The 22,590-nt window shown below is 38.1% G+C and overlaps 2 protein-coding genes across 11 annotated transcripts in view; one reads left to right on the top strand and one right to left on the bottom strand.

Annotated features, from left to right (window-relative positions):
* Positions 1 to 180: 180 nt before the first annotated feature.
* On the bottom strand, positions 181 to 4,397 carry LOC124636219 (mitochondrial import inner membrane translocase subunit TIM44). 3 transcript variants are annotated; one of them, XR_006985108.1, is made up of 9 exons: positions 4,214 to 4,397; positions 4,027 to 4,122; positions 3,583 to 3,759; positions 2,943 to 3,084; positions 2,535 to 2,641; positions 2,004 to 2,093; positions 1,592 to 1,714; positions 829 to 1,488; positions 181 to 757 (listed from the first exon to the last, which is right to left on the bottom strand). XR_006985108.1 is itself a non-coding variant. In XM_047172184.1 (8 exons), exons 1-8 carry the CDS (start codon positions 4,214 to 4,216, stop codon positions 901 to 903), a joined length of 1,326 nt encoding a protein of 441 aa, XP_047028140.1. In that variant the 5' UTR covers positions 4,217 to 4,396; the 3' UTR covers positions 181 to 900. The 3 variants fall into 3 exon arrangements, 2 of the variants coding, with proteins under 2 accessions (XP_047028140.1, XP_047028141.1); XM_047172184.1 differs by having other exon boundaries at positions 181 to 1,488; positions 4,214 to 4,396; XM_047172185.1 differs by having other exon boundaries at positions 181 to 1,488; positions 3,583 to 3,744; positions 4,214 to 4,395.
* Positions 4,398 to 4,806: 409 nt separating this feature from the next.
* The window catches only part of LOC124636218 (eukaryotic translation initiation factor 5), a 37,410-nt gene continuing 19,626 nt past the window's right edge, over positions 4,807 to 22,590 (top strand). For 4 of the 8 annotated variants that reach the window (XM_047172183.1, XM_047172176.1, XM_047172182.1 and 1 more), the window contains exons 1-2: positions 4,808 to 5,168; positions 5,368 to 5,502. The gene's annotated coding sequence lies outside the window, so the exon portion shown is untranslated. Of the gene's footprint in view, positions 5,290 to 5,367; positions 5,503 to 19,027; positions 19,052 to 22,590 lie in introns of those variants that run through there. The other 4 variants (XM_047172180.1, XM_047172179.1, XM_047172178.1 and 1 more) reach the window with 4 other exon arrangements.

The raw sequence follows: 22,590 nt of genomic DNA, 5'->3' as shown, positions 1-22,590 counted from the left end.
AAACATTTTTGTAGGACGAATGTGCGTTGCACTTTTGCTATGTGTGTTCTATTTTTCTCCTACAAAAAATCGGTCACCAAATATCGGCCTACTGTGGGGTAAATGCAGCGAAGAGCATGATTTGTTTATTATCCACACATATTTTTTTTTTTGTTGCAAAAACAAAATAAAAAGCACCAAAAAAATAAAAACAATTTATTAAAATAAATAATAAATCGTTCGAAACGAACTAATAGTGATACAAAATAAACATAAATTATTACTCAAAACATAATGTTACTCTAAAACCTTTCCTTACACGTTCAACGCGCTGGTACCACTATTGCATCTTATGATACGTTTGTTTCATCATTACTAACAACGGACTACGCTATTTCATTGGATAGGAACATATTTCACCAATATTCAGTAGTTAAAGATAAACAGAAAATACATGACATTGTTAGGTACAAACTTTGTACCCATGTATGACCAGGTTTCAGAGTATTAAAAAACTTAAAAGTAAATTCCCGATTGAACACAGCTCTAATCCGATTGCAAACGAAACTATTTGTAACTTCTGGGATAACTTAAACATGGTACATTATTTACATTGGCTGGTAGATACCGCTTTGGCAATATTTTACACATGACTGTTTACATAAGCGATACATATACAATATTAGAGACATATAATATTTCATAGACTTTCTATTATCATTTAAGTCGTAACTAATTAATTAACTCGCTATAGTTTCACATAACAGTCTAGTGCAGGCCCGCAACACAGGTACGATATTTACGCGGCACAAGTCCGGAACGTTTGGTCTAATGTCGGGGCCTCGCAGGAAATCTTGAACAGGTTTATAAAAACCATATAATAAAATGTCAACGATTTAATTCAAGTCTACAATAGTTCTCCTATATTAACTGCTCGACGCTGCTGGCGGAGAGCTCGAGCAGCCGCCAGGCCGCCTTGGGGTTGAGCTCCTGCGGGTCGCGGCAGAGCACCCACACGTAGTTGACGCGCATCACCTTGTCGGGGTCGCCCTCTATCACTTTGTTCTTGCTGTCCCTGACGCACATGATCTGCTGCGACTGGAATGTGATCACGAGCACTGGTCCCTGGTCCATCATCTTACCCATGACCAGCTCTATCTGTTCGATGTCCAGGATCTTTGAGTCCAGGTGATAGCCGAGGTGTTTGCACTGTTTGATGGGCGTCGCCAGAATGTTGAACACTCCCTCGTAGCACCAATCCTTAAGTATATCTAAGTCTCCACGTACCATGGCTTCGAGAATATTCGGTATGATATCGTTCGCGCAGTCCTCGAGGAACTTCTGTGCCGTAAAGTTGGGGTCGATCTTGCAGATTTCGGTGAGCGTCTTGGACAGTTCCGTCTTTTCGAATATGTTGCCGAACAAGCTGCCTACCTTCTCCGTGACGAACCGAGACGCTTTTACCACAGGATTGTCGGATTCTTCGTATTTAATTTTCCAATCTAGTACCTGTAACCAAATAAAATAATATGGTGTTACATGGATACAATTTAGAGAGGAAAGGATTAATTCAAAAGGCGACTGGTAAAGAGAATAAGCTGATAATATTTACCTTATTGAAATACTGGTTGTTGTTCTTGAAGTTCTCCCACTGCTGGTAGAACTTGGAGTCCTTGTGTAGCTCCACGCCTACAGTCTCTGTGTCCGGGGCGAATGTTCGCTCGTCCGAAGCAACCTATGTATAGGAAAACTGCTTTATACCAGATATTACTATGACGTAAAATTATGCAAATTTTTAAGTAAATACGCCTGCTCACGCTTGCTCATACTACGGATTATTATAAAATATCAAAAGCGAGGTGTTTATAATAATATTCAAGTCTTTTGAACAAATGAAAATGTATCAAGATCAGATGGTTACATTTGCTACCATACTTTTATATCTTTTTATGAGATTTTACACAAAGGAAGGCCTTACCTTCTCTGGCAAAGCATTAATAAAGTAGCATGTAAATGATAGAGACCTCGACACGTTTCCGTAGCGCGGCGGGCGCCATGTACACGCGGCCCTCCAGCCCGCGCGGTGATATCTCGTCCTTCACTACCGCCGTCGCCTGCAAACGTAATACAATATCTCATTAAAGCTACTACTACTATAACCCAATTGCCAAACCTATCTGCCTGTGGTGCACTGTGCATCCTGCTGAAAACGCACAGTTCTGGCGACCGACTGGTAGCATTGTTTGTATATAATCACCACAGAGCACCAAGAGGGATATTAATTGTTTTATTTAGAGATGGGAAGGAACATCTCTGGAGCTAAAAACTATCCCACACTGTTCACCAACAAGCATGCCTAGCATGGTGAGTATGGGTAGATTCCCCACAGTGCAGGGAGGCTATGAAGACAACTATTTCAATTTAATATTAATCAGCAGAAAGCAATATGGTCTCCCCTAATTGTATTTTTTTTGCCATGGAGTTGTCTGAATAAGTTGTAAAAATGCAATTAAAAAAATAAGGAAGTAGAGCTTAAACACTATGTCTCATCTTACTTGTGAAATGGTCCTGAAAGCAGTAGTCTGACCCAGCTTGGAGCCCGTGTCTGCTATGCTCTCAGCTGCACCCTTTGCAGTCTTCGATAAGTCTTCTTTTATTTGTCCTGAAATATAACAGATTATGTACACATTATACACTGCAGTAATTTTATTGCCAATTTTAAAATTAATAGTATATCTTGGTCTGTAAAGCCAAGTGCTTTGAAAAGCAAGCAGCATTATTTTAATCCAGTATGACATAGTGTCTATGTCTGTGGTTTCATTCATTAAGTGCTTTGTAAATTATAAGTAAAACCAGCAGTGACGTGACTAGCTAATTATTTGAAGTTTTCCTCAGTCTGACCCTGACCGCTCATCTCATATGTAATTAAATTTGCAATATTTACAGCAAATAATAATTCTTACCAGCTTTCTTGGCAATCTCAGTTTTGCTAGCTTCTTCAATGACATGCTCCATCTTGCCCTTGATGCCTTCTAGCGTCTCCTTCAGTACTTCCGAGCTCTTGGAAGCTTCTGATTCAACAGCATGGAACTTTCTTCTCGCAGCCTGGAAGTGACATCAGAAAAGCGTTAAGAATAAAGAAAGGGCTTGATTAAATATTTTATTTCTTGAAACAAACTGTACATTTTTAAACACTGGCGCATCCAGAACATAAAAAAGATTTAAGCAATCTATTCAATTTGGCTAAATGTTCACATACATTCACATTTATTCAATTCAGGTACTTGAGCATCAACATACATAAGATTACAAGGGAATACATAAGGGAGTATATGTGGGTAGTATACAAATGGAGGTTAGTAGTATATAGAGGTAGTATACAAATGGAGGTTAGTAGTGCCAGCAGTTTTTTATAATTTATCTCACAAATTACAGTTTATGTGGGGACCCAAAACAGAAAATCTTTCTCTCACAAAATACAAACCAAATATTCTGTTCAAATATTATATTTGCTTACCAACAACACTAGTGCTTTTTTCCAAGATTTGTAAGTATGCCCCATCATATATATTTTTTTATATGTTTGCCTAAACAGATAGTTACCAGCAATGCTTCTGAGTTCTCTAGCTTCTGTGCCTCCTCGCGGAACTTCTTGATGTTGTCCTTCATCTCCTTGTTCTTTGCTATGTCCTCCTTGATGTTCTCGATGATGGACGAGAAGAACCCCTTCCGTGCTGAGTATTGACGACATTCTTGCACGGTGTACTGAAATAAATAGCCCTCAAATTACTTATTAGACTGTTTATCTATCTACCCACTAAGATTACTATCACCTTTAGTTGGTGATTAGGTTCCCGACAAGGTTCTAGTTGGTTTATATATCAATTTATTCATCTTTACAGTTTTTATGACTGAAACATCATTGACTTTGAAGTATCTCAGGAACCTGAGACTTGACAAAGTCAAGCTTTATATGACATCTGATTGTTTCAATATTTATAGCACAATTTCGTCATTTAAATACGCAAATTGTATATTTTAGCTTACCTGATCTGATTTGTTGTAGAGTATTGTTTGTTTGAAATTGAAAGGTAGTGCAGATTTCCACCGTGCCGGACTATTTAATAACTGTCGACATGTATGCTAAAAAATAAAATAAAAAGAATGAAAATAGTTGCATGAACCAAAGACCTTGATCATAACCTAACCTAAAAAGCATCCATCATCATCTCACCATTTTTGTAAATACCCTAAGAAATCGCACAGGGATTACAGAATAACTGTTTTTCAACTATACTAATATATTCAAAATCCTGATATGTAAAATAAAAGAGTCGAATTTTAAGACTTCGACGAAAACTTATTCATAATCCGTGCAAACTTCTGTCAAAAGGACTCAAAGTTAGTTTTCGCTACACTTAAATATGGATTTTGTCTATTCACAAAAATGAATACGTTTTCTAGCCAATAACAAGCTACGTAAACCATCAGTAGCGAATCAAATCGATTCATTTAATAACAAGGTAAGAGAGAACGACACTTTTCCATTTACGTTTGGCCATAAACAAATAAAATTAAAGGAATAAAAAGCAAACAAAATCCTTTTCAAAACCAAAAATATCTTTTTATTTGGGTTAACTTTAAGGACTTGATTAAATCAAGTATTTTGATTGTAATTTTAGTAGTTACCTAAATAGAGAAAATTATGAAATTGAAATAATTAAAATCTGCACCTGAAAACAATTTGTCATACTTAGAGCATAGACACAAGAAAGTTTAAAAGTTTTTGTGTTTCCTGTTGCCAATTTTATTTCGGAGTGAATTTTTCGCTTGTTTTAAGCAATTAATCAATTATAAAATTTTCTGTTACTACTCAGCGTCCAAAGAACTAGAAATGAAATATTTTTCCAGCATTAAATCGTACATTCTAAATTATGAGATAGTTGTTGTTTCAAGTTTTAAAAAAATGCTCGTTTCCGGTGTGAAGGCAGTTCAAGAAACATAAGAAAGTGTACAATTTTCATTTATTTTCTGTCGTCATATTTAGACACGGAAACGTGTTGCGTTTGATGAAATCTCATTTATTTTATGTTCGTTAGTAGTCGATCGTGATCCTTGTTATATTACGCGTTACTACTAGTGCACGGCGAGGGTGGAATAGCGAGGTGCTTCGTCATAGACAGTGGAAGGTAGCTAGCGACGTAATATCGAATATCTTTAGTCCATATTTACGTATAGTATAGTAGGTATCGCGGACCGTGGTTACCACGTTTTCGCCAGCTGGTGCGTACATTGCTGCAGTAGAAATTGGTTAGAATAGTTGGAAATGTTGCGTTGGGATAGTGTGTGTGTATTTTTAGCTGATTGTGGTGTTACTGATTGCGGCAGGTAGTACGCCCGGCGTGTGCGAGGCAGTTCATCTGAAGTCAGCTTCCTGGAAGCCAGTATCAACAATTGATCCCGTTCGTCAGCTCTCGTCCATTGGGGCGTTACCGTTTTATATGACTTTAGCAAGATATAAAGGTGAGTAATATTGTATTTCTTAACGAGTTACTATAACCACGACGCGCCCGCGTGGACATTCAATCTGTATGGACCTTTTTACCACAAAGTGGAATCAACCCTTATCAGATTTGCTGAAATACATCATCTAACCTTTGGGATCCTCTGAAACAATTAAACTTTGATTCTGATAATGGATACTTAGCTTGCATGGTCATTTTATGCAAAAAAATCTGGATGTACTTGTGGCAAAAATAAAAAGAATTGGTTAATGACAGAGAATCATCACACATAGTCAAATGAGATAATGTTTATGTAGGTTTACCGCTTTCTGTCATTCTAAACAAAATGTACAACTGGTTTGAAGCATTTCAGTGACCGCATTAAAAATTAATATTCTGCGCTGTCATTTAATATTGGGAATATGGATTAAATTAGATTCCACAATCACCAATTTGTACAAATATATTAAAACACTTTATGTACCATTGTACTGGAGATTACTAATTAATCCAATGAAATTTTTATTCCAAATGTATAATTATTTAAATTCCTAGCAATCTTTTTGACAGAACTAAGTTATTAGACAATTTCTCCAAATGCATAAGATTATTCTATTCCAAAAAAGACATACATATATAACAAAAATATATAATGCATTACAAAAGTTACAAATTGGTTAACCACAGTATTATCTTTAATAGATTGCAATAAAACACCGGTTTTCATCATGACTTGTACAATCTATACTCAAACATATTCAATAATTTAAGCCACATGTGTAGAAGAAAACGCTTATTTTATGTTCTACTCTATTCATTATCTTCATAATCGAACAAGAAGAAAATCTAAACAATAAAACATTTGTTGAAAGAGAGCATTAGAAATATTATAACTTTCTAGTAGCTAGCCATTTCTAAGATAGTCATTAATAATAAGAGGTAATGTGAAATAAATGATGATGTCAATTATTTATAGTGCCTTATCTTAATGTTAATTAACTTTGCCTGTCGTAAACGCTACAAATAACATTGTGAGAACACTGATTATTTCTAGCAAAATTATTGTTACTTTCAACTTTTTATTTATTACTGTTTATCTATGTTATCCACCTTTACTCCTGATTGCAACATTGTAAACTCTTTTTACACATGAGATAAAAATGGATTAGATGAGGCTTTTGTTAAGTCATGCTTTGAACATCAATTTGGGTTAAGTAGTTTTAAATATTAGCTTGAACTAGGGTTGGTATAAAATCAATGGGATATAAATAGAATAGGTGAATGCTTCAACTCATAGCAGAAAATTCAAAATAAAAGGTTTTTTTTTAACTGTATACCTAAGTTGTAGTACCTTAACGAATGCTTTGTGATCTTATCAATCCGAGCGATAATATACCTTAATGTGTTTGTTTTACTCCAAAAGTTCTTACAATTTAAATGTACATAATATCATCAAACTTTAAAAAATAAATAAAATAGAACTAAGTATATGTTCGATTGCATTTGATTTGTAAGAAGTTTTGGATTTTAACAAGGATCTAAAATGCTTTTAGGTATACTACTACCATGACTGATATAAGTAACAAGACTTTCTACTAATTTTCTAACTCTCCATTATTGGTTGGTTGACAAGCTATAGATGACTATCCAGTTGGATTTTGAAACTGTTCAAACCCCAGCTAGCCAGACTTATGAAACTGCTGCATAGGTTTTACTTCATCCATAGATCCTCGGCTCGCCATAAAATATGTTGGTGTCGGATGAACCAACTTGCACCTTCCACCTTATCATCATCTAGCACGTGACTTGAAACCTTCGGTACTTTCTAAAGTTTCCGCATGTACGTCTTGTGAATATCGATCGCCGTTGCTCTGGGCCCGATAGCCGCATCAAACGTGTCACTTGTTATCAACATGGCTGCTTTAATTGCCGCCATTATCGGACTGTCATTAACACTGGATGGAATTTCAAAACTGTCAAGTTTTGTTATCGTTGGCTACTGTTGGAGGAGTATATGGTATATGGCATAATATGGTATGTAGCGGTGGAGATTTCATGATCCAATGAAGGGTTCAAAAGTTCCACTTCACCAGCATGGCGTTCCTGTATATCTTTTTCAAAGCAAAGCTGGATTTATTTCCTTTATTTCTGCAGTATATTATCTGTTCTGAAGCTCTTTCGATAACAGATGCAATCACAGAAAATTAACATCAACGTGCCATTTTGTTTATTATAAAGATGCACAGTCATTTTCCTGTTTATTTATTCATAGACTCTTTCGATAAACTCTGACATTAGATCGGTATCTCTATGAAGCAGATCCGTCTTAAGCCCATGCTGTTAAATCCCGACAGTACAAGCGGTATTGCCTTAAATTGTCATTAAAGGTGAAATATAGGTATTACCTAATATTTTTGCATTTTGACACATCTATATTGTGTTAACTACCTTAAAGTTTTACATGAGATTTTTAGATACATAAAGTACAACTTAAAATGTATTTGTATACTTTGTTGTATGGTATCAGAATACAAATTCTCAACTCAGAATCCTGCTCGCTATCTATAGCAAATCCTTACTTGTCAAAGTGTGTATTCTGAATACTACGCCATTCTGATGTAAATCCTAGCAGCGTGATTTTCATGCAAATGCTGAGAGATTGAGTGAGATCCAATAACGATTTACATGTGTGTCCCGCACGACAGGGCCTTATACACATGTAAATTGTACCCGCATTCTGTGTCTAGACTAAAATGACTATCAAACAGTTCAGTAGCCATGTATCTATTGAAAATAATCCAGCCTACGAAATAAAGGCCATTCCAATTGTTCAAAATCGGCGTCGGAAACCTATAAACCACAGATTAGTCCACCCACAAAAGTAAATTGAGTGCGCACTAAAACTAGCTCATGTGTAACGCACCAAAGATTTATTGACTAGAATTTAAAACTCCAATCTAAGCGTGGCGCACCACGTGCCAACACGGTGCACCCCCTCCCGCCCTGTGCCTCGCACTCGATCGATACACATTTTGCACAGAATTATATTGGGTTACATATACCATTATTACGGCCTGCGAGTACCTCATCTACTGGAAACTCGATATTACGTCCTATAATAGACTGCGTGGGTTTTCAGTCTTCAAGCTTGATTGGAAAATATGATGGAATATCCGTCGACTCATAATAAATCTCCATTATAAAATGGTCGCCCTGAATTTCTGTGGTGCTTGAGATAAGGCACATTTACCCTTAGCCCTTAATCTTATTAATGCACCTTTTTCGTCAATCTCGAAATTATTAAAGAACACTCATAACGTAAAACCTGTCTATTTGGATCTGCTGACGAATATAAATCTGTCATATCCTGAAGGCAACGAGACGTAAAATATTAAAGTTAGTTGAATGCAGATGTGCGTTGCACAGTTGCATTTGATTTCCCGCATGGCTGGCTTTTCACTCGCAGCTAGGTATTGAGAATATGGGACGCCTGCACTACTGTATTCAGATTCTAGTTGAAAATGCAGAATTCAAAGAAATGCCCTATTTGACACCAGCGTCATCGCTTGAATACTGATTAGCTGCGATCACAGCTGTGTAGAAGTTGACATTTAGATCGAAGGATCAACTTATTTCTTCATTTTCTTTGAAGATCTTATACTGAAGCCTGTTATAATATGGCTGATTCAGGTTAATTGTTCTGCATGTATCCTATGCAGCAATTGAGCCTTTTTTCATAATAATGTCATCAAGGCATTCGTTCTGGTACGGCTTCTACGCCAGATCTAGGATGGTTTCGATGCTGCCTACTTTCCCTAAGGCTCATACTACGATTAATTTGTTACTTTTTTCGTAAGAGTCCTGCGTCAAATTGGTGTAACAATCAAGCCTACCGTTATCGCTGTTTTCAATTATGTACAGTTTGTGCATGCGAGAAAGTAGCTCTTGCATTCCTTTTTTATTGCGTTTGCAGTTTGAGCTACGCGCATGTCCAGTTTTCGGATCATAAGTCTTCCATGTTCTAGATACTGACTGTTCCGTTTATAGGTGTAGACCAGGGCTTCGCAATTTAAGTAAAGTGGCTCCACTCCACTTAACATTCAAATATTCTCAGAGCGACAGTGGAGAACCCTCTTATCCCAGCCCTACAGTCTGGAAATTCATGCATGTTCGGCTCCAGATATGTTAATTCAGCAACGGTCTAAATGCTACCATTCATCATATGTCGCCCTGCGCATTATTTATGGGCTCATGAATAGGGAAGCCGTTGACAAGGTCCGAATTCATACGAATAAGACAAGGTCGGCGAAACGTCGCGAACCCTCGTGTTTACCTTGCTTAGGCCTCTGAATTCGCACAAGAAAATGTTTGCTTATATATTTTTTCTATGGTGTCGTGACGTAACTGCGAACTTATGAAAAGGAGTGTTTTAATTATACAACGCAGTTTAAATAAACATCGTTCGTCACCAGCCTTGAATGTGAGGAATGGAAAGGGCCAGAAGCCATTGAAAGCCTTCACGTTGGAAAGTTCTAAATATTTTTTTATTGTTTTCATGTTTACTGTTTTTGAAGACACTCTGCTTCTAGAGAATATTTTTATTAAACATAGTGAGGCCTGTACATCAGGGTTTTTTGCTGTGAATCACGATTAAAACCGTTGTCTTCAAGTGCGATTGTCTAAGCCACAAGTCACGACCTACAAGTGATAGATAAGGCGAATTCTGATTATAATTTCCAAAGGTTTTACTTAAACATGCGTAGGTTTGGGTTTATTCAACTCTATAGAAGAATCCTCTTGTCGGCTTGCAGTAATGTTAAGCTTGAAAAATCTACTTCTCAAAGTTACGTCCCCGGCTCGTGAAATGAGTAAAGCAACTAAGTATCAGTGGCGCGTTATTTAAAACATCTCGTTTACGTAACCAGTGACAAATTACTTATCTGTCATCTATGGCCACGCTAGATGTGTGCCCTCATTTCCTTCTTACGACCACATTCACTTTTTGTGGCATGCATACTAATTCCGTATACATATGGATTAATACCGGTGTTATTTAGTCTTGTGACCTAAAGACATATACGGGATCACCAAGCCCTATCCCCACTTACTACCGTATTGTACCTACCCCGGATGAAATTTCCTTTACAATCCTTTTGACGCCTTTACGCACATACACGCAGCCTATGTACACATTCATGAATAACATTACGACTATGTTTTCGTATAATATTTTCTACTTCCTGTATCCGTCATATACCTACGTACACATGTTTTTCGGAGACATGTTAATTCCTCGCATATTCTGCTACACTCGTGGTGATATCCTTGAGACTTAAGCTTGTGGCACATTATAGCAGCACGGCAACAGCACGGCTGCAGCACGGCGTCGCCTCGAATTAAGACTACGGCGAGCGGACAGCGCGCCAACCACGCGCTGTCCGCTCGCCGTCGGCGCGCCGTCCGCTCGCCGTCGGCGCGCCGTCCGCGCGCCGGCCGCGAGGTGTAAGCTTGCTGTCACCGCAAACTCAATATTATTTTAAGACGATTATGATTGATGTTATGATTGAACACGACGTAATGACGTTGTTTCGCTGCCGGCTCGGAGTCGGCGGGCAATTAGCACGCCGTCGGCGCGCTGTACGCATGAGGACCGCTCGCTTGCAGCACGCGGGCGGCGAGTCGAGTTGTGTGGAAGCGGCAAGCACGCTGACTGCTCGCCGTTGGCTTTTTCATATTGACATTACGAAATATATTATAATATACACGATTTAATGCTCTAAATTGAATGACAACTTAAATGCTGGTGTGGAGCCGTGCTGTTGCGGTGCTGCTGTAATGTGCCACGTCCTTTATTCTTCCAAACATTCTGTATCAGTTAAATGGCAATAATTGCAATTGAGTGGGTGAGTCCAAGTGAAAGGGTCTTTTAAATATTCCCTGAATTTGTTGTCCTCTAGTGGACAAAGTCCTGGATTTCCTGAGAAAAAAATATTTTTTGTCACGATTTGAACAGACAAAGCCTCATGCGGTTTCAAATCACACTGCTGCTATGGTAATAATATGTCGTTTGTTACATATGCACCGGACTTTATAATTAAGGTCTCTAAATATGCGTAGTTCCTACTGTAGTTTTTTCTATTACATAATAGTATAACTTGTTTCCTGAGTCAATGACGGTTGAAAAATAATGGGTTTTTTTTCTAGTCTTCGTGCTAATAAGTCACCTTTCTCCCACATTCGTATCTACCAGAGTTTTAATACTATTATTATATAGAACGAGAGACAAATTGGACAAGGAATCTTCTATTTGAACCAGTGATAATCATTAAGGATACCTTCTTACAGTAACATGGAATGTATTTCATTGGTTACAGTAAAATTTCAAGCACGTCCAAATAAACATATCCGAATAATCGTAAACTCGTGAGCGGGATGCATGAGCAGTTGAGCACTTTCCTTTTAATGGCACTAGTGCGCTAGCGGATCCCTTAGCGAATGTTACGAGTGTTGCCGAAACGTGGTTATGTCACGCGGGGTCAACGGCCGCCTTTCACGCTTGTTACGCGATGTCGGCTCTGCGTCTAGCGGGATACGGCCGCTGTACTTTCGTACTTTTGCGCGAAATACTGCCTGTGACCTTTGTTTGGAAGTAGGTCTTTATGATGGATGGTGTTGGTACATGATGCTCATTTAGCACACCAGCTAGGAGTAGCTGATTCTTTATTTAGATATAAGACGACGTTAAGTAAATACATAAGTAGTTCCAAAAACTAGATCCACCAGCAGGTTAAAATTCTTTTTTTGTAATTTGTTCTACCAATTCGAAATTCCTAAATCAAGACGATTTTTCTGATGACATAAGAACAACAAAATATGCAATTTACTTTGAAAAGCATAATTCTCTTTCTGCATAATTCTCTTTCTGGAGAATTCTGCTTCGACCAACGTCTTCATCAAAGTTTGAACAAAGGAGTGCAGTGTAATCCACCAATAGGATCGTCGAACTATGCAGTGTGCTCGACGCGATCTCATTGACTTATCTCAGCTTTTCTGCGTTTGTTCTCGCTGCTGCTTCAATCCTTTTGTCTGCGAGCTGAAGATGTTATTGTTTCCTAAGAAGACTGAATCGGAGAATTCACATTTTATCCGTTCGCTTTTCGTCGTCTGGCAAAATTGCTTGAACTTTCTTCTTGTAATTAATGTCAGAAGTATTGTCGTCTTGTGCTGTATTGGCAAATTGAAGAGAGTAATTATAAAATCTTATTATACAAGATCAAATACTGACGTCACGCCAAAAATAGTAAAACTCCGTGACCGATCGAAATGTTGAGTCACGGCTAAACCGATCGTTTAATTTGCGCTAGAAATCTAGATTTAAACCAGTTGCACTCAATTTTAAAAATACCGTCTCATGGCGAAATACTCTGATCTGTAATCGAGTAACTGGTAGCTTCTGGATGCGGGCGCCTCGCTGAAATAATTTAACCAAACTGATATGAACTAGTATCGGAATAAAATTGCTCAGGATATGACTGAATCGGGTAGGATGCTGGAGTGACTAATAAGTACGTGAAATAATTGGACTAGGTCAATAAAATACGGCGTCTTTGTGTTTGACGTTCTTTGACAATGGTCTTTTAGTATCGGTCACTACTGTTACATTTTCGTAAACTGTTTTTGATGATAAATTGACTGCCTACTAAACTGTGTGACGATAACATATTTCCCATAATAATATTGCACTACGTAGTTATCACCACCAGTCCTAATTCGATAGATGTTGTGAAGTGAAAAGGATATTTCGACCTTTTTCATTACATTGCTTCTAAAAAGAAATTGAAGCGAGAAATGACAAGTGATTCAGCCAACCCTGCCAATAGGTAGAGGCATGTGACATAACGGCGTGTCGGTCCATCGATATGTAACCCGGAACCCTTGACACACATGATCGACAGTGCTCGACCGGGACGGAAGTGACCTTCCCTCTTAGCTCGAGTGCCATGTACCAGAGCGATTCACGTCAGCTGGTACAACACGACTATTTCTGCTTTAACACTTTTGATGGAAGACCCAAATATGCTTAAAGGAATTATGTTTTTTCTTGTTAGCGAGCCTTCTGAAAATAGAAAAAAAGAATATTTTCGCATATGGCGTTTGGTATTCTAGTAGCTATTGAATATATACGAGCATTCTATAGTTGGAAGGTAATCTAAAATCAAGAGCATTGATTCGAAAACTGTAAACAATAGTGGCACGCCAGCTTCCCCAGGCACTCTGTTTATCTGCATTCAATCAAAACAATTAGTGCATTCAAGGTTTCCATGTTTACCCACAGACGTTAATGTCGCCTGTCACCAGTCGGATGACCTAAAGGTGCGTGTTACATGATGGTAGACTAATCAACATTCCGTGATATACGGCCCTTGAACATGACACCCATTAACACCTTTATAGGGTCCTCTTCATAGTAATTATTGTAATGGGTGACCATCATTCCGATCAGATTATGATTTTTGAAATTACGTACCTGCTTTCTTTATTAAGTCGTCACTGTCAAGCTAATGTACCTTAGTCTGGAGTTTACCCATCTTGAATAGCAGACGTATAGACATACAGTAAACATATTGGTATCTGATGACAAACAATGTGATATACTCGTTTGGCCAATATGGGTTGTGGACACAGCTCGCTGTTTGCTCGCGTTACAATAGTTTACGTGCGGACATGACATCGCAAACAAGCTGGTACATATTAAACAATACCAATTAGTATCTGAATCTATGTTTAACGTCCAAAATATAATTTCGTCTTCTGGTTACGTTGACTTTTGTCGTAAACTTGTGACCTCAAAACCCAATGACCCACCAAATTAGAGGCAACAAAACAAGATACAAATGCGCACAAAGCTAAGACCGTTTCACACAGTTCGTCGCACCAAGATCTTGCAACTATTACTGCGCAGGCGACGGTCTTTGCATCGATAATTCAATCGATCTTATCGACAATCCACTTGATGCGATCTTTGACAATTGCTTCTTCGACTGATGTGGGAAAATTTTGCAGCGCAGGTAAATCCTATCAAATTATAAAAAGGTCCACTTGCAGGATTATATTCGCTGTTTGTTGGGGAATCTTCTCTTTGTGTTTGCAATGGTTCATTTGACTTTTTATGTGCTGACATGAATAATACAAAGCTATAAAGAGGATCATTTTATCTCCCAATTTATTTTATTCTCCTCGTCCCTCAGTCATCATTTCTTTTGGTAATGCGGTTTGTTTGAGAAGCTTTCTATTTTATTACTTTTTAAGTTGATTGTATAAAGTAGAATATCGATTGGTTTTATTGTTGTATTTACCAGACTGCCAATAAGAGTATGTATTTCGGCCATAGCCTGTATGTACGAATGAATTTAATATTCTTTATCACCATTGTTAATCCGCAATACTTGCCAACGTTTCAACTAAAACGTGTGGTCAGCAAAGCAGATCACATTTTTGTTCCTCCTTTGTATCCAGACTTCACGGTCCAGATAGTAAGCATTGTCTCTGGTCGACAAAACCTAAGCGTTCATCAACACCGAAATTCTCCACGTATCATGTTTCTACTATTAATGAGGTCCTACAAAAATTCCTGAATTTAATACGAAAAGCTGACCACACTTGAACTCCAAAAAATATAAAATAATTTAGAAGTTTCACGATGTGCTACCAAACATTTATATTGATGCAGAAGTGAACATATCTTAAACTTACATTGCAGACTGGCGAAATTTCTCTCAAGTTTATTTAAATTGTGCTAAAAGTTCTTCAAATTTTCATGATCCAGATACGGTAGTTCTGAACCCATTTCAACCGGTGCGAACTACCGTGCTATCACATGGAATAGCCGTGGAAAATTGTCAAGTAGCAGTTGTTGCCCGGCAACAATCTGCACGATTCTTTTATCTTATCTGAACGGTCCACATCGCGTTGTGTCTTAGAGCATTTAACCTACCGGAACCGCCATGACCACAAATATCTAGTTCAAAAAGCTTGTTAACCACGTTCTAGACTTTTGGCGAATGTGAATGGGCTCCCATCATGATTTTTTGTACTTATACGAGTATGAGCGGCGTTCATGCTCCTTTGTTAGAGCATAAGGCGGCTCCAGTTGGTAAATTATCTAAGCGTTGTTCTCAGTACACCGCTGCTTACGTAACGTCTGCAAAACATTTGGGTAAGCAGTGACGCTCGTGCTCTCAGTATGTATGACGCGTGGGCGTTACATTAGGCCTTATCTACGTCACAGTAGGCTATGCTGACAGCTGAGATAACAGGACCTGCTCAGCCTCGCCTCATTCGAGATTTATTGTATGTATGCCTTTTACTCGAGGATTTTACCTTCGGTTTTGCTGAAACTAGTTTTCGCCGGCGTGAGACATGTAAATAAGAACTGTATCACTCTTGGGCATATTCATCTGTACCTATATAAATTCATAAAAAGATGAAGAAAGCGAAATTTGAATTTTTAGATCCTCCAAAAACTGGCCCCACTCAATATTTCAGTACTCACTTTTCTCGGCTATAATTAGAAAAACACCCTCCCTCGCCCTCATTATCACAAAATAAAATCCACTTTCTTTTTGTATACTATTAGCATTTATTTCCCTCTCGTTATCAGATTGCTTCTCAGTAAAAAATTGCTTACTATCTAAAAACATTGTTGAAAGAAGACCCTCTTCAATTTGTGTCGAGTAGAAAAAATAAATAAATTAAAGGAAGAACATAGTATCCCTTTATTTTTTATCGTAAATGTCATTCCAAAAAAAAAATATATAAGTACTACATGAGACCCGTAATACGGCATATTTAAATAACGAAATATTGAACACTTTCTCATTCTCGCAAGCCTGAAATATTCATGAATATTAAATAACTATGTCCTTGTCTCTCCCGAGGGAATAGTCGATAAAACAGTGTTGAAGCACTGGAGCACTAGATGTTATTACAAAACAGATGCCGTTTGCAATCAGTGTCGATACAGCCGTAAACAGAAATTGACAGTTTCTATAATAAATAGAGATAAACGACCTACTTACTACCAGAAAAGTTTATGGGAACTTCGAATCGTGAGTAGAACCAGTTAATGTTCAATATATTTCGGCTGACGCAGTAATTCTTTCCGATTTGTGATATTGTTTAAATGCAAAATAATGTACACGAAAAATTACGATCCCTTTTTGAGTTCAAAAACCTTTTCGTTCGCTTATCTGCCAGGTAAAAATTATTTACCACAATTCATTCTAGAACAAGCAGTCCGTGAAATAACAAGGCTTTGTTAACTATTTTGGACCCATGCCAACACGCACACGTCATGTTTCGTTAATCATTTGCCCGAAAATGTATAGAGTGCACTAAACGCAAAAGATCCCAGCGGGCCGACACCGGTTTCCCTTGACCTCGCAACAAAATTAGGGGCCCAAACACTTTGCAGAACAATGGAAAATTAATATAAACGCTTAAAACTTTGGACTGAAAGCTTTCAAAACATTTAAGACCTCTTAGCCGAACATCGCTTTGCTTCTCGATATTTCAGGCGGAGGTCATTGACCCGCCTTCGTTTCAGAATACTTTAGCACTTGCCTGCAAATTACCTTTTCTATTCTGGCTCATTTACGACAAGTCGACAGGTCCACTTCGCCCACTAACTGGCTATAAAGTAATTAGATATTTGACGGCTTCATGAAGTTTGTAGCTGAACTCTGGGCGAAGAACAACAGCTAAAGAACTCGATATACCTACTTAGGTTAAGTCTATCAATATAATAACCAGGTGCTCAAAACGCCTATCGGGTTAATATGTCCATATTACAGATGGTAAAAACACGTGTCGCAAAAAGTCGACACCCATAGCCTTACTTTGTTAGTCTAGTTCGACGGAATAAAACGTACGTGTCATAGAAGTTCTACATAGATTTGTTATTCAGAACTTTCGAGACTTGACCTAATTTTGTAAACCTTTAGTTTATAAAATCCAAATAAAATGATTTGCCCCTTGCACCTTGCTATTCTCTCTGCTCTAGTCTCAGCTTATCGGAAAAGTCCGACACAAAACTGTCCTAAATGGATTAAATCAAATGTTATTACATTGATGCAATTTTTTTAACAAGTTTAGACTAGAAACTGGAGGCGGCTGGGTTCGTAATCGATAGGGAGGCGCAGCGCATGCGTTTCATCCCCTCTCCGCGGCCCAACGCCCGGGCCTAGCTGCGTCCTGCAAAGCCTGCGGGCAAATCGTAAATAGCTACAGAAGTTCCACACTACATTTTACATACATTGAGATAACAGCACGAATATTGCCCGTATGTAATAAATAACACTGCAGTGTGGGTGCTTTCAGATTCGTACTAGAGAAATGGGCCTTCTGCTACATCTCTCGAGTATTTCAGGACTCGTAATGTATGTAGTGTAATGATGACGAATGTGACTGTAATATCGATTACACTGAATTAGTGATGAAATCAGATTCTATAAGTAGCTATGCTGAAATAGAAATTGCTATAATGCAGCATGTACCCATCTATGGACATGAGTCCGGAGAATAACATTTATGTACTGTTTCTTGCATTTTATATGGGCTATCTCAAATTTTCTCTTAAAAATTTATAAAAAGTCACCGACTGAAGTGCTAAAACACTCTGTCATTAATCATCACTGTCTATCTCCAGATGTCGGTCATAGTTTCTTAATCTTGTATCCTTTATGGAATTACATGAAATGATGAAATTCTGTCTGTCATTGTGCTCAACAGGCAGTTAAATTTTAACAGGTCGGCCAACCTCAACCAGACTTGGTCGTTCGCACCTGACGAATGAATTCAACCTTGACTTTTGTGTCACATACGTTACGAAGTGCCAGACATTCTGGTAGCGCCTGATACCGTTGATATGAATGTGTAAACTTTGCAAATTATACTCATTTCACCACCTTGTACAAGTTACAGAATGTGCTGTTTGCAACCAATGTAAAGCAGACAAGAAACTGCTACACTATAAAGTGTGAATAAATCAGATTTGTCAAAATAACTTAGTCATTGATGTTTCCGAAACTTGAAAACTTATTTCCGAAGATAACGAATCTAATATAAATTCAAGTTTTCATATTTCGAAATGAGTCTCGTGTCTCGTTCGAGATTTTTCGCCTATTAGAACGTGTCCTTCGCGACAATTATTTTCCACCCTCTTGGAACATTTGTATTTAAATTGTAACAAGTTGGGTGACGTCACGGGCTCGTGATTCAGCGCTATTATTGTAGGTATATCTCATGTGCCAGTCTACTGAATTTACTAGTCGTAAAGTGGTAAAGTCCGTGTGCACTCAAAAGCAATGACTGAACTGCAAATCAGGAGATCTGACTTTTACCGATAGCAGCCTTAATTTTCTTATGCAATTATTTCTTCAGTTGCCTCTCTTTTCATCAGTCGTTTTTCTAGCTATTCTCATTCATTCTTTAGCAATCGATTAATGAAGCAATAGGTTCATCGAACTCGGAGGTCATCTATTGATATATCTTTGATCGATTTATGCAAGGTAAGAAATATGCCCTACATAATTTCATAACAATTAAATATCAATCGATATTCGTTTCATGTTCCCGCTTGTTTGGAAAGAGACCTTTGACAGCAGACTAGTGATATTTCGCTCGAGACCCAACTAGTGGCAATCAAAATATTTACAGTCGGTCGTGGAAGGGTGAAATGTGTCCCTCGCATGCTCCCATGAAGCGTCGCCGGTCGTTATCACGCTCGCCCCCGTCCCTCCAACCCTCGGCCCTCCCGTCCGTGCTGCGGTCACGACGCCTCATTTATGGGCCTTTGCTGTAACTCCCAGGCTTTATAGCCTCATTCAAAACGGTACAACTGTCTTATTCAACTTCGTACATATTCTGCCTTTAATAATGTCCACTAATGGACTCCTACTTTGCAATTTATGATAGCTACCAATCTTCGTGATTTGCAATTTGTGCAAATATGCCATTTGAATATGTACTATAAACCATTGTTCTAATGTTCAGTAACGATTCACTCTACATGCAATAAATAATGTTATCATTATCATGAATAGCTTTATTTAAATTAAATGGCTTGTTTCAGCAAATGACGTGGTCTACATAATACCGATCATGAATTCCTCAAATTGCAGTGTTTTGCCAAGAATTCCACATGTCGTGTTACTAGGTTACTTTCTAATTGTGTAAAGTTTTCAGATTAACAGCTTATTAGTGTTAAATCAATATTCTTCAGACTGTTTAATAGTTGTGTTTAGAATATGTGAATGTAAATATATGTGCACGTCTGGTGTGCGCTGGGGTGGCAGCCACGGGGTTCGCCGGAAGCCGCCATGCCGCCTCATCGATATGTAGCTATCTATGGCGTGCACCGCCGGATGTCGCGTAATGTGAGCATTGTCTATACATCGCAGACACCCGGTGCTTGCTACATTGATGCGACCGGGGACGCTTCGTCTGCATTGTGATTTTGATTACATACATGTATCACCATTGCAGACGTTTCAAATAGTTTTGATAGTAAACAATGTTGTAGCATTGACTTTCCAACTAGAACATGTATAGTTCGATCTACTCTTAATGCCCCCGTCGAATCCACGTGTTATCGTCGGAGTCTAGAAATGTCTATGTCTAGCAATAGCCAGTTTTCAGGTGACGTTACATGACCATGTTCTTACATCTTTCCATCATCTTCACCTAACAGCAGGTATTCGTATAGTTTTAATATATGTAGATATGCATGTAGCTGGTTGTAAATGCAGGCCTTAACGTCAGTAGTTGAATAGCGATCGGGTTGCGTCCGCGCGTGTATCGCCTTACAGCATCGGATCTGCCCTCATTTGATATCAACTGGCTGTGGTGCAAGTCATAGTCTGCAGCATATTGCATTATGTTCATTTTAATTACAACATGAATGACGTTGTTTATCGATCGTGAAATGGTACCTAACCTTTGAATGGCCCAGAATTCTCATAATGTTAATTGAAAATGGGTGCTAATTAAACAGGCTTCTTTTTAATATCATTATTCGCCCCCAAAAATGTATGCTGGCCGGCTCGGCCGGCCAGCCTCAGCCGCGTCGACGAGCGTTAAAACTACCTGCGCCTCAACTCACAGGCCGCCTCGCCCCTCCGCGCCTACGCGGTTTTGAATTGCACTCTAGGGGTAGGGCAGACAAGACTACGTGGAGTCGGTTTTGCAGCGATTCGTTTTCGTCACTAACTTCAATTTTTAATACAATGTGTTTTAATTGAAGGTTATAAATAGCAATATACTAAAAACGAGGCCGAGTTAGTATTAGTTTATTAGAGGCTATGTCATTTCCCCGTTGCTAAGTTATAAAATTAGAAGCTTAATCATGTGTCCAATAAATAATTTTGTGGCTACACTTATAATTTCCCATTGAAAATAGTTGATATCATGGAAATGACGCTTTAATAATGAAAAGGTATTGAATGATTTCCTCGAAAGAAAGTTGCAATTTTTGTTTTTGTAATTTACCACAATTGATGAAAACTGCATGTCAATAATCCCTTGTTGCAATCACACTGATTAGTGTCTTATGCTCATATTTATCTGCTTGTATCAATCGCTATCGCCTCTCAACTAGCCTGCAAGTAATCTAGACTCGTCAATGAATGTGTGTCGATGGTCGTACAAACAGCATTGTCTGATGTTTTGAATACCTCGTGTACTATGGTATCCGTCTGCGGTGTCCGGCCGCTGTGCGAATTCCCCTCGCCGCGCGATGCAAGCTATGCTTCCTGTTATTGTCGCAGTTTGACTGACATGCGCGTAACACGAGAACCACGGGTGTAAACATGGCCGTACCAACGCCTTTCGCAATGATAATCGCTCTTTTGCATTAGTAGGGTCTTTCTAAGGAATTGATATATGTAGGTACTTCTGCGTGTGTAGAGATTGCTTCAGTTGCAGCTGAAGTGTTAGTGTAATGCTTTTGATGCAATTGTCTTAGAATTTATCAAGGTTATGGGCTAGGCGTATCAGCAAAGTACAAAATATAGCTAGTAACTAATGGTGATTTTAATTTCGTCATGTCGTTCTTTTTCTTCACCAAGTTTATCGAATAGCCTCGAGAAAATTACCATTCTTTATGGGCACAGTTGCCGGAAAGTGTAGTTTAAAGATGTTTTCTGTATGAGTTGCACGCTTTGCTGTGGAGAAGTATATCGGCTACCTACTTCTTATTATTATAAGTTAACGAGAAATCGGCTTAAGCGAAACGAGCATGAATTTGGCATTCCGATATGGGTGAATTTCCCGGGACCAAAAATTGCGTGGCATCGATGAAATCGGTACTAAAAATCATTGTTATAATATTCTAATATTTTTTTCTAAGTAGGTGAAATAGTAATCTATGTGTAGCACTAAATATTTTGTTAATAGGATTAATTGGTTCTCCAAAAAAAAAAAAAAAACCTCAAAATCTTTCATTGCCGTGTTTGTCCACACGTCACCTTGATGTGTACTAGACCATATTGATAAAAATGTATTAGTTATTTATATTAAAACCTACTTTTATTTGATTCGTGAATAGTTAAAGTATTCTATTCTATTCTATTTTTGTATATGGCAATCCGTGTCGATGTCAACTTCGACGATTCTGCCAATGACAAGTGAAATGAGAAGCAAGAAGTGCTTACAATTAAAAAAATAAATAAAAAAATATATATATATATTGATTTAAGATGGTGCTGTGGCCGATCTTGTGTAACTTAATGTGTTAGTAGGACGACACTGAAACAAACAGAAATACATTTACATATATAAAAACAACAACAAAATGTTAGTAACACATAACATAAAATATATACCACAACCATACAAACTGTGGCCTAAATATAGGCCACAGTTTATAATTTAATATTGTTTTGATTAATAAACATCAACAGCATCTGGAGCAGTTCTGGACAGGAGTGGGATAGGAGGGAACGGAAATTAGTCGGGAGAGGGATTTTAAGTTTTTGGAGACGACCATATAAATCAAAGGATGAGTTGATAGGACAGTCAAAAAATATATGGTCCAGGGTACCTTCATCCA

Source organism: Helicoverpa zea, chromosome 14 (assembly GCF_022581195.2).
Source record: "Helicoverpa zea isolate HzStark_Cry1AcR chromosome 14, ilHelZeax1.1, whole genome shotgun sequence".
Classification (NCBI taxonomy): Eukaryota; Metazoa; Arthropoda; class Insecta; order Lepidoptera; family Noctuidae; genus Helicoverpa; species Helicoverpa zea.
This window is presented reverse-complemented; position numbering and strand designations above follow the sequence as displayed.